We start from the raw sequence: 13,392 nt of genomic DNA, 5'->3' as shown, positions 1-13,392 counted from the left end.
CCCCACACAAGCATAAATGGTCAAGGTATATGGAACCATAGTTATTGCATATAATTATGACAAATCTGAGAGAAGGATAATACAGCTTGCAGAGATTCTGATTTTCAGTGTCTAGACTATGCGAATCTTTTAGGCTGTCCAAACTTCTAAAACTAATCAGAAGTTTCAGACTTCTGCAATTCATATTAGTTCCAACATTTGAAGAAATGTTTGTAATGTGGTTTTGATAGGAACTGAACAAGGAAATAGTGGTTCGATTTATCGATGATTTTCTCCAAAGACGTCCGAGAAGGTTAACATGTAATCAAATTGAAGATCAAATTAACATCAGCAAATATGCTGGATTTCCTTGTGAGAACAAAATGCTGTCATAAAACATAACTAGGTTCTCTCTCTCTCTCTCTCTCTCTCTCTCTCTCTCTCTCTCTCTCTCTCTCTCTCTCTCATTTTCCCTCCTCCCCTCTCTCCCCATATATATATATTTAAAGACCTGCATAGAAATTCTTTGCCATTTCTGCCAAAGTTTCAGGCTGGCAGAAGATAATGTTGAACCAATGGATTCTTTTGATGGTGGTGGTGCTTCAACATGGGGCAATTGGTACCATGGTAAAGTTCAACAATGGGGCATTTGAAGACATAGTTATTGCAATTAACCCAGGATTATCTGAAGATGACAAAATCATTAACAACATAAAGGTAAGAGTACTAGATATTATTAACATACTGACTTAACAGTTAAGCTATCTATGAGTTTGGCAAATTATGATACGCTAAAGAAAATCCAGACATTCTGTAAGCCTGGGTAGCAGCTGAATATCCCCATTGGCTCTTTTAACCAACCAGCCTGGATTTGATGAGAAGATTATATTCAATTCATCATTATAAATAGTTTTTTGTTTCTTTAACTTCAACAAACAGCAAGTGTTCAATGATCACTGAGGAGAATTAGTCCTTACCAAGCTATTTTTCAACGACATTGTCCTTGTATATGTATTTATTCTTTAATGACATATAATATTTTGCATTTTTCAATACTACTGATGCTTTTGTAAATGGATGACTGGGGCTATAATAAGTGATAGCACCCACTGCATGAATACTTGGAATGGGGAAGGGTGATGAGGGTTAGAATGAAGCAGCAACAGAATACCAGAAAAATAGCACTTCTTTCCATGTGATTTATTTTGTCTGTTTCAGAATGGTGACTTTAGATGAATTGTATGTCAGTTTAGATTGTTAGATGCAAAGAAGGCAGTGGCTCTGTGTCCATTTTAGTTGATGGAGAGCCTGAAATGGAATTAGACCCAAAAGGGCAATATTGCATTTCAAACTTCATATCTTTGTGTCAGAGACAGAACGCCAGCAAGTAAAACAAAACTCAGTTTATTGAGGTTACAGAACTAAAAACGCCTGTAAGAAACAAAGAACAGGGCAAACACTTGATTTCAGTGTGCTAAATGACAAAAAGCAGCTCAGTTTGAGCTTAAACAGTTCAAAGGGAAAAACCGGGTTAAACAGGAGTATAATCCGGATTAAATCAAAGAGTTTACTTCAGCTTGGCAAACAATGCAAACAAAAGAGGAACAACAGGAGTTGGAATGTAAACAAAAGACTGGCGGCAGATTCCTCTCTGCTACTCAGGAACAGCAGGGGAGTAAACCAGGCTTGTTTACTCCTTCCTGCAGCGAACGAAAGCGTGGTCGTAGTCAAGATTCAGGTTTAGGGTAATGGCAGTCAGCAGGGTCCCAATCCGGTCCAGAAGATCAATAGCCAAGCGTAGTCGTCAAGGAATCCAAAGGTCACACCGATAGCCAGCAGAAGGGTTAATCCGGAATCGTAGTCAGTCAGTCCAGCGTCAATCCAGTGAAAGTAGGTATTGCCCATCAAAAAGACGACGGAGGTCCAAGCTATCAAGATTAAACACAAGTTGCACAGAGAAAAACCCCGCACAGTTCCTCCCGCCGTCAATGCCCAGTGTCCTTGGTAAACTTACGTATCCAGTAATGAATCACACCCGTCTTCAGGAAATTCCCCAGCAAGAGCCCAAGCGTCCGTCCAGATTACCTTGCCCAACGCAATTAGACATTGGTCCCAAACCCCATTTTATCACAGTTCAAGCTCATCATCGCTGTCAGCTGCCATCCCAATTCCAGACGCCCCAACATCATTATCCTCATCAGAACTTAAGCACCTTCGACTACGCCCCACAGCATCCCCAGCTGTGGATCCCGCTCCATCCCTCCAACCAGTCCATGGGTCTGATCCTGCAACCCACCAAACACCTCCCATGCTTTCATTGCCTGTTTCCCCAACACCCAAATCCTCCCTCACACGAGTCCATTCCATATCATCCTCCTCCGAGCTAGCCATCTCTTCCTCCAAACCCTGAGAAAAACCCTCAAATGAGTCTGTCGGCTCTGCAAACAAATCCCGGAGCCGTTTCCTTTCACGCTCCTCGAGAGTGTCTGACTCTCGAGGAGTCTTACGACCCCTTCTTTCATTACCGGAGCCCAAAGGCTCAACCATAACACTTTGATTGCATATGTATTTTATTTGCTTCCTAATTTTCTTACCAAATTTAAAGGATTTTTATTTTCAATTAAAATATATTGTTGGGGTAGAATAAAGAATAAAGTATAGAATGCAAAACACGGGTTTGGACCCCTGATAAGGGCTTGCCTACACTAGCCGTAAAACTTGAACTGAAAAATAGCTTCTGGAAGTCTAAATAACATCCAGGAATTTCTGGTCCTTAATTCAGGGGATACCAGGGTGAACCGGTTATGCCTTGCATTAAGAAAAGTCAGGGAATGCTCTGGGATTTTACTTTGAGCCAGGGCTGTAGCCAAGGGAGGGGGGGGGGGTTAGGGGTTCAACTCCCCCCCTGAAAATTTTCAGGATTGAAAAAAACCTGGTTTACTCATGAATTTTAACTGATTAACCAAATTCCCATGAATGTCCACTGAAGTTTATCGATGGAGTCTGATTTCTAAATTATTTTGCGTTGTGGAAATACTCTTCATGATTTGCTTAAAAAAAGTTTCAACCCCCACCCCTGAATTTTTTTTCTGGCTATGGTCCTGCTTTCAGCAGTATGGACAGTATGGTCAGCTCTAACATGAGCAAGCCCTGCTATCCCTTTCCCCCTGCACTCAGCAGCATAGTGTATTTCTGCTGCATATTGGCCCTAGAAAATTTGGTAGATGTAGATGAGGTCTAAGTTAGCTGCACAGAGTTCCTATATACTTCAATAGAATGCAAAGAGTCATAGCTAATTGATGTCATTGCCTTTATCTGGACTCCCGTGATGGCGCAGTGGGTTAAACCCTTTTGCTGGCAGGACAAATGACTTGAAGGTTGGATTGCTGACCTGAAAGTTGCCAGTTCTATGTGGGGACATGAGAGACTCAATTACAAGGGCGAGATGGATGGATGGTATCCTTGAAGTGACTGGCTTGACCTTGAGGGAACTGGGGGCGGCAATGGCCGACAGGGAGCTCTGGCGTGGACATGAGGTCACGAATAGTCGGAAACTAAAGAAGAAGAAATAATTTGTCAGAGAATATATTTTATTTAAGGAGTCACAGTCTTCTATGTAAATAGTATATATAAAGGTATCATAAAAAGGTAAAGGTTTCCCCTGACATTAAGTCCAGTCATGTCTGACTCTGGGGGTTGGTGCTCATCTCCATTTCTAAGCCAAAGAGCCGGCGTTGTCCGTAGACACCTCCAAGGTCATGTGGCTGGCATGACTGCATGGAGCGCCGTTGCCTTCCCGCCAGAGCAGTACCTATTGATCTACTCACATTGGCATGTTTTCGAACTGCTAAGTTGGCAAAGGCTGGAGCTAACAGCGGGCGCTCATTCCGCTCCCGGGATTTGAATCTGCGACCTTTCAGTTTGCAAGTACAGTAGCTCAGTAGCTTTAACACACTTCGCCACCGGGGCTCCCAAAGGTATCATAGGCTCTAAATTAATATCAGTTTCCTTCTTGTCTACAGGCTTATAGGTTCCCCTATGTACATTTTTAGATATAATTTTACATTGAGATGTTCGATCATTAGTTGCCATTCATTAACAAAATTCTCTAAAGGTTCTCCTCTTAATAGTACAGTTATTTTATCTATTATCAGCAAATTTGTAATGTATTTTTCCTATTCTTCTTCTTAGAAGAATAGCAAATTCTTTTTTTAACTGAAAGAAAAATCCTACTCATTGACATAATGTACCTTTTCCTTTTTTCTGTTAGGATATGGTTAAAGAAGCATCTTCTTATCTCTTCATTGCTACAGAGCAAAGGTTTTATTTCAAAACTGTAAAAGTTGTAATTCCTTTGACATGGGCAGCCAAACCTGAATATGCAAGAGTAACCACGGAATCTTATACCAATGTAAGTATGGATTATATATTTAATCAAATATGTGCCTAACTTGTTAAAGATGTCACGAATACAGAACTGGAACGTGACCGGATACAATCTCAGTGGAATTGAAATTCTTCAAATACCATACTTCTCACTGAATAAGTGTACGGTGGTTTTGTACAGTTTTGTGTTCTTGTGGATGTGATGCCAGTATTAAAAGGGGTTCTTGGATACACACATTATGGTTAAAAGATATTGTTAAATTTATTTTTTATTTATTTATGGATCCCAATTTATTAATCTAAAAAAGAGACAAAGGCAGCTCACAGCATTAATGTAACCCCTAAATTCAGGAAGAACACCAGTTGCTGGTGGATAGACGGGATGGAGACAAACAGTGGAAAGGCCTGAGGCTGGATCTACACTGCCATATAAAATCCAGATTATCTGCTTTGAACTGAATTATACAGCAGTGTAGACTCATATAATCCAAAGGAGATAATGCAGTTTATATGCTTTGATAATCGGGATTATATGGCAGTGTAGATCCAAGCTCAGTTCTTCAGGTTCTGCTTGGCCTCTTCTACACTGCCATATAATCCAGATCATAAAAGCAGATAACCGACATTGCTTTGAACTGAATTATATGAGCCTACACTGCCGTATAATCAAGTTCAAAGCAGATAACATGTATTTTATATGGGAGTAGAAGGGGCTATAGTTGTCTTCCAGACAGTATCTTTATTACCTTTTCTCAGAAAGACTACTTCCACTTCTTGTGTTCTTTAAAAAAACATATCTCCCTGTATGTGTTTGTCCTTACTTAGGACAGGTTATCCAGATTATCTGATTTGAACTGGATTATACGAGTTTACATTGCCATATAATCTGGATTTTATGTAATTGTGGATGGGCCCTCTGTTTAATTGTTGTTTAACTTTTGTATTAAGAACCTTTGAACTGAATTGTGCTTTTATAAAAGTACACTGCCTTGGAGTCATCATAGGGCCTTTCCACACAGTCATATAATCCAGAATATCGAGGCAGATAATCCACAATATCAGCTTTGAAGTGGGTTATCTGAGTCTCCACTGCCATATATTCCAATTCAAAGCAGATAATGTGCGATTTTATTCCACTGTGTGGAAGGGGCCCTACGCAAATGGCAGAGTAGAAATCTAAAAATAAATAACATCTTGAAACGGCTGATACATTTAATGATGGTAAGGCTGTAATACTACATATGTTTACTTTGGTGTAAAACAGAATGATTATTGAGAAGTTTATGGCTAAATCTGCATAACACATTGCACAGATTATAAAAGATTTGCTAGAAAGAATGACGCTAAAAATATTTGCTAAAAGCAATACTATATTTTACTTTAGAATATGGTATTGTTAGGCAAAAACTCCTGTTAAAGTTTTTATTGCAAGTTTCTGCCAAATCTATTCACATCGACATGAAGCAAAAATATTGAAAAGATTGTCACTATCAAAAGTAATTGCCACTATGAAAAATATTTGTCATTTTTACTAGGTGATATTTAACCCAGTTCCTATTTTGTTTCAGGCTGATATCATCGTGGCTGATCCTTTCATAAAATATGGAGACGAACCTTACACCTTGCAGTATGGAGGGTGTGGGGAACAGGGGCGCTACATTCATTTCACATCAAACTTTCTCACAAATGACAGTCTACTAGATGTTTATGGATCGCGAGGTAGTACCTTTTATTTCGAAGCCAAATGCCTATTTTTATTCAAGCATTAAAAAGCTGAGTTAAATTGTACTACAAATCCTTAGAAGACTTTGACCCCATTGACACTGCCATATGGTCTGTGTAGACTCATATAATGAGGTTTATCTGCATTGAACTGTATTATATGAGTCTACACTGACCACAGAATGCAATTTTTGGCTGCATCTACACTGCCATATAATCCAGATTATCAAAGCAGATAATCCACATTATCTGCTTTGAACTAGATTATATGAGCCTACACTACCATATAATCCAGTTCAGAGCAGATAATCTGGATTTTATATGGCAGTGTAGAAGGGGCTTTACAAATGGCTCAGGGTTAAGAGCCATTCGTAGGGCCGAATCAACATAAGTGAGAGAAGTCTATCCCTAGGAAGGGAAATTCACTTCTGAAAGAGTTATTATGGGGAAAGGGGTCTCCACTGATGCTTTATCATCAATCCTTGTTTCCACAAGAAGCCAAATTTTTCAAAATCCAAATTCTCATAGGAACAGAAAGTTAGGTGAAATATTCTGAATAAGGGCACAGACAGCAAAACAAACACAACAGGGGTGTTAACACTTTCCTATGCTATGCAAAGCTTGTGTGTGTAATATGACTGCACCAGTATCTCGTTTTTATTTTAGACATTTTTGGGAATGGAAGAAGGATGTTAGAAATGCTGCTTGACAACATCGTCCAAGTTTGAACTTCAGAGCGTAGCTCTGCCTCCCTCCCAATCAACAATTCTCAAGCCCTGTGTCTGTGCATGCATGTGTGTGCATGCATGGCTATCACTTATAGAAAGCCAGCCATTATATTGCAAATCAAATAAATGATCGTGTGTTGCTAAATTTGCTTTTGCTGGATTTTCCATAGGAAGGGTCTTAGTCCACGAGTGGGCTCATCTCAGATGGGGTGTCTTTGATGAATACAATAATGATGCACCTTTCTATACTACTGGAGTCAACAAGGCTGAAGCCACAAGGTACTATGACAAAAGTGTAACTTTAACTGATCACAGCATGGCAAAAATAAGTTTGCACATGGAATAAACAAGGCCCCTTCCACACAGCTGAATAAAATCCCACATGTTATGCTTTGAACTGGAATATATGGCAGTGTGGACTCAGGGCCCTTCCACACAGTCCTATATCCCAGAATATCAAGGCAAAAATCCCACAATATCTGGTTTGAACTGGAATATATGACAGTTCAGATAACCTTGTTCAAAGCAGATATTGTGGGATTTACTTCCTTGATATTCTGGGTTTTATGGCTGTGTGGAAGGGCCCTAAGTGTGCTGGGAATTCATCTGTGATTTAGTATTGTAAGAAAGACTGTTGCTTTCAGTCGATTGCCTGAGTTTCAGCATTTGTGTTTCAACCTACTTGTTTAACCCATAGTGAGTAAATAATTACTCTAATGTTAAACTGTTGAACAGATAAGACTCTGTAAGGATATTTTAGTTACACGTGAAATTGTATATAGACTGAATAATCAACTACAGTAGAGTCTCACTTATCCAACATAAATGGGCCAGCAGAATGTTGGATAAGCGAGTATGTGACGGCGCAAGTGGCGCCATCTATATGTCAAACTATAAGTTTCAAGATCTGAATTGTTGTATCATGCCTGATTTTGCCCTTACCCTGTAAATGTAGTTGGATTGGTTATTTATATCTGTCAATCAATGTTGTTTGTACCTGTTATATTGCTCACTCAGCAAAACTGTTTGGCTCCACCTCTTCCTGGAGTAGGACTGTGTTCCCTCCCTTTCATTCCATCAGCAAGTTCTCTATCGGATGGACGTGAAAGAGAGGCTTGGCACTAAAAGCCCTTCAAAAGTTACCTCTCAACACCAATTCTGAGGTTCTTACCCTTGGGACTCACACTTCATGTTCAGGGCCAACCTGAACAATGTTGAGGAGTCTCAAGCGCCTTCACATCAGTCCTTTGGCAACAGAGGAAGATTCTTGTCTTCAGATATAGGTCATTGGACTGAGGCTGAGTTTGCTCCGGCATTCACAGCCAGAGAAAGAGGGATCTGGACAAGCTTCATGGACTTAAACAATCAAAGACTGTAATGTATATTTTCTTTTACCCCCCTTTGTGAACAATAAACCCAGTTTTTGAGTTATCTACAGTGTTTTGGTCCTTGGGAGTTCCAGTTTCCCTAAAGGAGGGCAAGAAGCAATCCCCTGGGGAAAGATGTCACGTCCATGCCTCTTTCACTAAGAGTTTACAGCCCCAGGCGCGACGGCACAGAGTATGTTAGATAATAAGGAGGCATTAAGGAAAAGCCTATTAAACATCAAATTAGGTTATGATTTTACAAATTAAGCACCAAAACATCAGGTTATACAACAAATTTGGCAGAAAAAATAATTCAATATGCAGTAATGCTATGTAGTAATTACTGTATTTACGAATTTAGCACCAAAATATCACGATGTATTGAAAACATTGACTACAATAATGTGTTGGATAATCCAGAATGTTGGATAAGTGAGTGTTGGATAAGTGAGACTCTACTGTATATAAAATTGCATCAGTAATAGACATCCGATTGACTGAGTCCCCATGGGGAGAGAGGTAGGTCTAGAAATAAGTATTATATAATTTCATAATGCATCTGTATAATTTTATTTTCTCTTTTTGTTAATTATGTTTCTATAATCTGTTATTCATGAATTGCCAGGTCGTAAGAGGTTATCATCTTACCAAAAGTCAATAGTTGTAAGACCATATCTTTTCACCACAAGAGCTAAAGATTGTTAACATGCTCAACCAACTGTTAACAATGTGCCTTCTCCTCTTTGAATCAATGCCCTTTGATTTAGCTAAAGTAAAATAGCATTATTGATTCCAAAGTGTTATCATTTCAATGGTTTTAACTGACTACCTCTCTTTGTTTCTAATTATCTAGATGCTCAGCTGATATCACTGGGCAATATATATTCAGAACAAGTACTGGAAAGACTAGAAAGTGCAAAATTGATCACCGGACTCAGCTTTACGAAGTTGGATGTCAATTTATTCCAAATAAAAAGCAAACGGTTCCAGCATCAATAATGTATATGCAAAGTCTTCCTTCAGTAAGTATAACTAATAGCAGTGGGAATGCAACAGATCTTATTTGAATCAGAATCTAAAACATTGTTTATTTAATTTTGACATATTAAACATGGCTCTGAAGACTGGAATTTAAATTCTTCAGCAAAAAACCATGCCAAGTTTTTGCTCTTTATTTCCACTTATACCCATTCATATCTATCTACTGTCATTCATTTTATGAATTATTTGCTTCCAGTTTTACCTTTTCTATTCCTTTCTTTGTCAGGTTAGAATCTCTTGATTGTCCATTGTTTGTTTGATAGTGAAAGAGTTTTCAGGCTTTCTTAATAGCGTATTTACCATTTTTGTATTTCTGCTCTTGCTTTCCTTCTCCTTGTGGCTTGTGAGTGTAGGATTTCTTGGTTTGACTCCTGTTTCTCTTAAACAACCTATTTTTTGAGGAAAAGTCTGCACAACACCTTTTTATCCTGGTAAAAAGTAAAACTTTGGTAAATAGTCCACGGCTGCTTAGCTTTTCTAGTCATCAGCCACTAATTGCTATGCTTAATGGCTTAATGGTATGGAATCTTGGAAGTTGTAGTTTTTCAAACCCTTTAGCCTTTTCTGCCAGAAATGCTGGTGTCCCACCAAACAACAAATTTTAGGATTTCATAGCATAAGAGGGCCCTTTCATACCCGCCAAAATGCAACACAGAGTGGCATTAAAAATATGCCATAGAAATGAGTAGCGTGTTGCTTTTTTGTTGCACAAGTAAACTACCCTCAACCCCGGATTTCTCATATTGACTCACATGTTTGTTTGATTTCTCTTGGTAACAGATGGTTTGTCTCACTCATGATCACACTAGCCATAATAATGGCCATCCATCTTCTTCTCCAATACATGGCCACTATCATCTGTAAAGTCATGGTTACCATAGCTGGAAGTTTGCCTTTGTCAGTGCACATGAGCCAATTTTTCCTGCCTATGAAATTATGCAAGATTTCTTATATGTGTGTCCCACAATATGTGCAGTGTTCCTTTTGGTTAGCCTTGTTTTGGTGCATCAGTCACAATAAGGCAGTAGCTCACTAGCTCTCCACCATTTCAACATATGTTGTTGGACTGTAAACTCCAATACTGCACAATGTGCCATCAAATTCCAGGAATTGTCTTGTAGATAAGTCCAGGAGAACTTCTAACAAAATGTTACCGTTCTGAGTGTCATTGTTGGTAAACCTAAGCACTTCATTGCATTCCAGTCACTAGTAATCCTCTCTCCAGCCATTCTACAAGTCAACCAGGAGTCTGTTCTCAATAAGCATGTGGTCCTTTCCTCTTGTTTGAATTAAAAATAAATTTTAATTTTTAAAAAAATTCTGTAAAGATTGGCTTTTTTGCTACCTGAGGATCTATATTAAAAAAACTGAAGTTGCTATCTATATATCAGTCTACATATCAATAGCAATATATATTTTAAAAGCCCTTGGTATCTTTTTGCACACAACTCCAACATTATGAATCTCCACACTTGACTGGGGATTTTAGTGTTATAACCCAAACCATCTAGAAGGCCAGATATTCTCTGCTCCTGATATAGATGATGATCTATAGTCATAACACAATAAGGCGTTATATGTGTGTTTTCAGATCATTAGGTAGCATAGATTGTGTAGCAACATTTACTATTATAATTTCCTAAATATAAGTACAAATTATGTATACAATTAAAAACTATTTAAAAATATTTGCAGCCCTTTTTGTTTGATAGAGAATATTGACATTGTACCAGGAAAGATGGGAAATTGTGGGTGTTGCCTTCCCTAATACAAATTCCAAAATGATGTTCTCCTTCTATTCCCAAATTTCTAAAATTGTATACATCCAGAACTCTTGTATTTACTGTGTTTAAATTCCTTTTGTAACTTTGCCTGCCTCTTTTCCTTGGATGTCTAAACTCTATTTATAAATGCTGAACTGATGTTTTAAGTTACAAGACTAGAAATTTGGGGCCTTGTGGAGAATTTAATTTAGGGATGCAGAATTCTTATCAAGGCCAATGCCCTTATTTTATCTCCTTCCCTCCAGCTGTATCCTTAAATTGCAACACAGGTATGGCTGTAGGAATTGCTTGATAAAAATTGTAATCTGGACCTATTCTTTGTATCTCTTATTCAGGTCATTCGCTTCTGTGACAAAAGTAACCATAATATTAATGCAACAAATATGCAGAACAAACTGTGCAAATATAGCAGCACATGGGAAGTAATTATGGATTCCACTGACTTTAAAGATTCATCCCCATTAAGTGCTCCTCCACCTGACCCTGTTATTTCCTTGCTGCAAACACAGGACAGAGTTTTGTGCTTAGTGCTTGATGTTTCTGGAAGTATGTATGGGGTAAGTTTACTTTCCCCCTATTTTTCTGGGAAATGTTTGCTTACAATAAGATAGCTCCAAATAGATGCAACCCAGGTAAGTCATAATATAAATGTTGGTCCAGAGCCAGCATCCAAATAATATAATGTATATTTTGTTGGATCTAGTGGGGTTGATTGCCTCTATTTAATTGAGATCCATTGATTTAGGTCAGAGCGGGAATCTTATATCTTTCCAAGTACTATTGTAACTCTCAGGGCTCTTCCAGACAGGCTCCAAAATGCGAGGCCTGTCGGGATTTTACAGCTGCGGTAAAAGTGAATTAATTTTGGGGGAAAGTAGATAAACTCTGCTTTTTCTCAAATTAATTTGATACCCCATTAGATCCAGGCTTTTCTGAAAGGAAATGAAGTATTGGGCCTGTGGGGACTCATCTACAGGTAGTTCCAGGACTACCCGGAACTACCCAGGGGTACATTCCCATTTCCCATCTCACTTCTTTGAGCTTCCAAAAGCCCGGACAAGCAAGATGGCACTCCCCCCAACCCCCCCTCCCATGCCCTTAAAAGAAGAAATAACTCACTGGGTTGCCATTCAGGTACTGCTGGAGTCCTCCTGGCACGTAGAAATGATGCATCAGGAGATGGGGGGGGGGGAGTGATTTTGCTCCTGTCCCCCATCTCCTGATGCATCGTTTCTATGCACCAGGAGGACTCCAGCAGTACACTAATGAAGGCCTGGTAAGTTATTTCTACTTATATTTGGAGGGGGATTGGGTGGCCCCATGCCATCCCAGTAGTTACCAGGATGGCATGGGGACATCCCACGGGGAAAGCCTATTTTGGGGATGTCGGTGGCATGGGGACATAAACCCATGTTGAAGCGGATTTATTAAACTCAGTTTGGCATGGGTTTAAGCCCTATCTGGAAGCACCCTCAGAATTCCTCACAATTTCCTAAGCTACATAGGCTCCATCTATGCTGACCATTTAATGTAGTTCAAAGCTAGCTTCAAACTGTGCTAAAGAACAAACTTCCACAAAAGTGTGTGAAAAAAGCTCTTAATGCACATCAGTGGTTTGTGTAGTTACCATCTGGGCCTCAAACTGATTCCATGGTTTCCTATATAATCATTAGCACAGCGAAGCCACTTTCTTCAATAGGAGGAAGAAATAGCATGGGCCAGTACACATTGTTGAATTAACACTCCCAGTACAGGCAGTCCCTGAGGTACAAACAAGATAGGGTCTGTAGGTTTGTTTCTAAGTTGAATTTGATTGTAAGTCAGATCAGGTACATTTTTAAGTGTAACTCCAGCCAAAAATATTGATTTTAAAGGTTTAGATAGTATTGGAAAGGGATAACACCGCTGTGGGGTTTGTTTTGCTGTCTGTGCCCCTGTTCAGAAGATTTTGTCCCTGTCCCTGTAATTACTGGATTTTGAAAAATTTGGCTTATTGTAGAAACAAGGATTGGTGATAAAGCTTCAGCGGGGACACCTTTTCCCTATAATGACTCTTTAAGAGGTGAATTTGCCTTCCAAGGGGTAGATTTATTTGACTTCCAGTTGTCTCACCCTTGTTCTTAAGTATGAGTCATTTGTAAGTCAGATGTTTGTAACTTGGGAACAAATCAGGCCTGAACTTTTCCTAGAAGCCATGATGACTCAACTGAGGCTAGAAAAGACAATAATGCTTGACTTAGTGGAGAGCAGGGTTATTGATGATAGGGTAACTTAAGATCTCTCATTCATAGTCACCATAAGCCAATGTTGACTTGAAGGCAGTTACCCACAAAATGCCGTCACACTAAGGTTAGAAGCAAACTGGAAATAGTAAAACTCTAAAGT

The 13,392-nt window shown here is 39.1% G+C and overlaps 1 protein-coding gene across 1 annotated transcript; it reads left to right on the top strand.

Annotated features, from left to right (window-relative positions):
* Positions 1–603: 603 nt before the first annotated feature.
* LOC134298703 (calcium-activated chloride channel regulator family member 3-like) lies at positions 604–7,299 on the top strand. Its single transcript, XM_062979764.1, has 4 exons — positions 604–696; positions 4,250–4,390; positions 5,934–6,084; positions 6,986–7,299. The coding sequence occupies exons 1-4, from the start codon at positions 604–606 to the stop codon at positions 7,159–7,161; spliced, it is 561 nt and encodes a 186-aa protein (XP_062835834.1). The 3' UTR covers positions 7,162–7,299.
* The last annotated feature ends 6,093 nt before the right edge of the window (positions 7,300–13,392 follow it).

The sequence above is a fragment of the Anolis carolinensis genome, chromosome 4 (assembly GCF_035594765.1).
Source record: "Anolis carolinensis isolate JA03-04 chromosome 4, rAnoCar3.1.pri, whole genome shotgun sequence".
NCBI classification, from domain to species: domain Eukaryota; kingdom Metazoa; phylum Chordata; class Lepidosauria; order Squamata; family Dactyloidae; genus Anolis; species Anolis carolinensis.
Note: the sequence above shows the minus strand (reverse complement) of the source record. Positions and strands in the feature narration are given on the sequence as shown.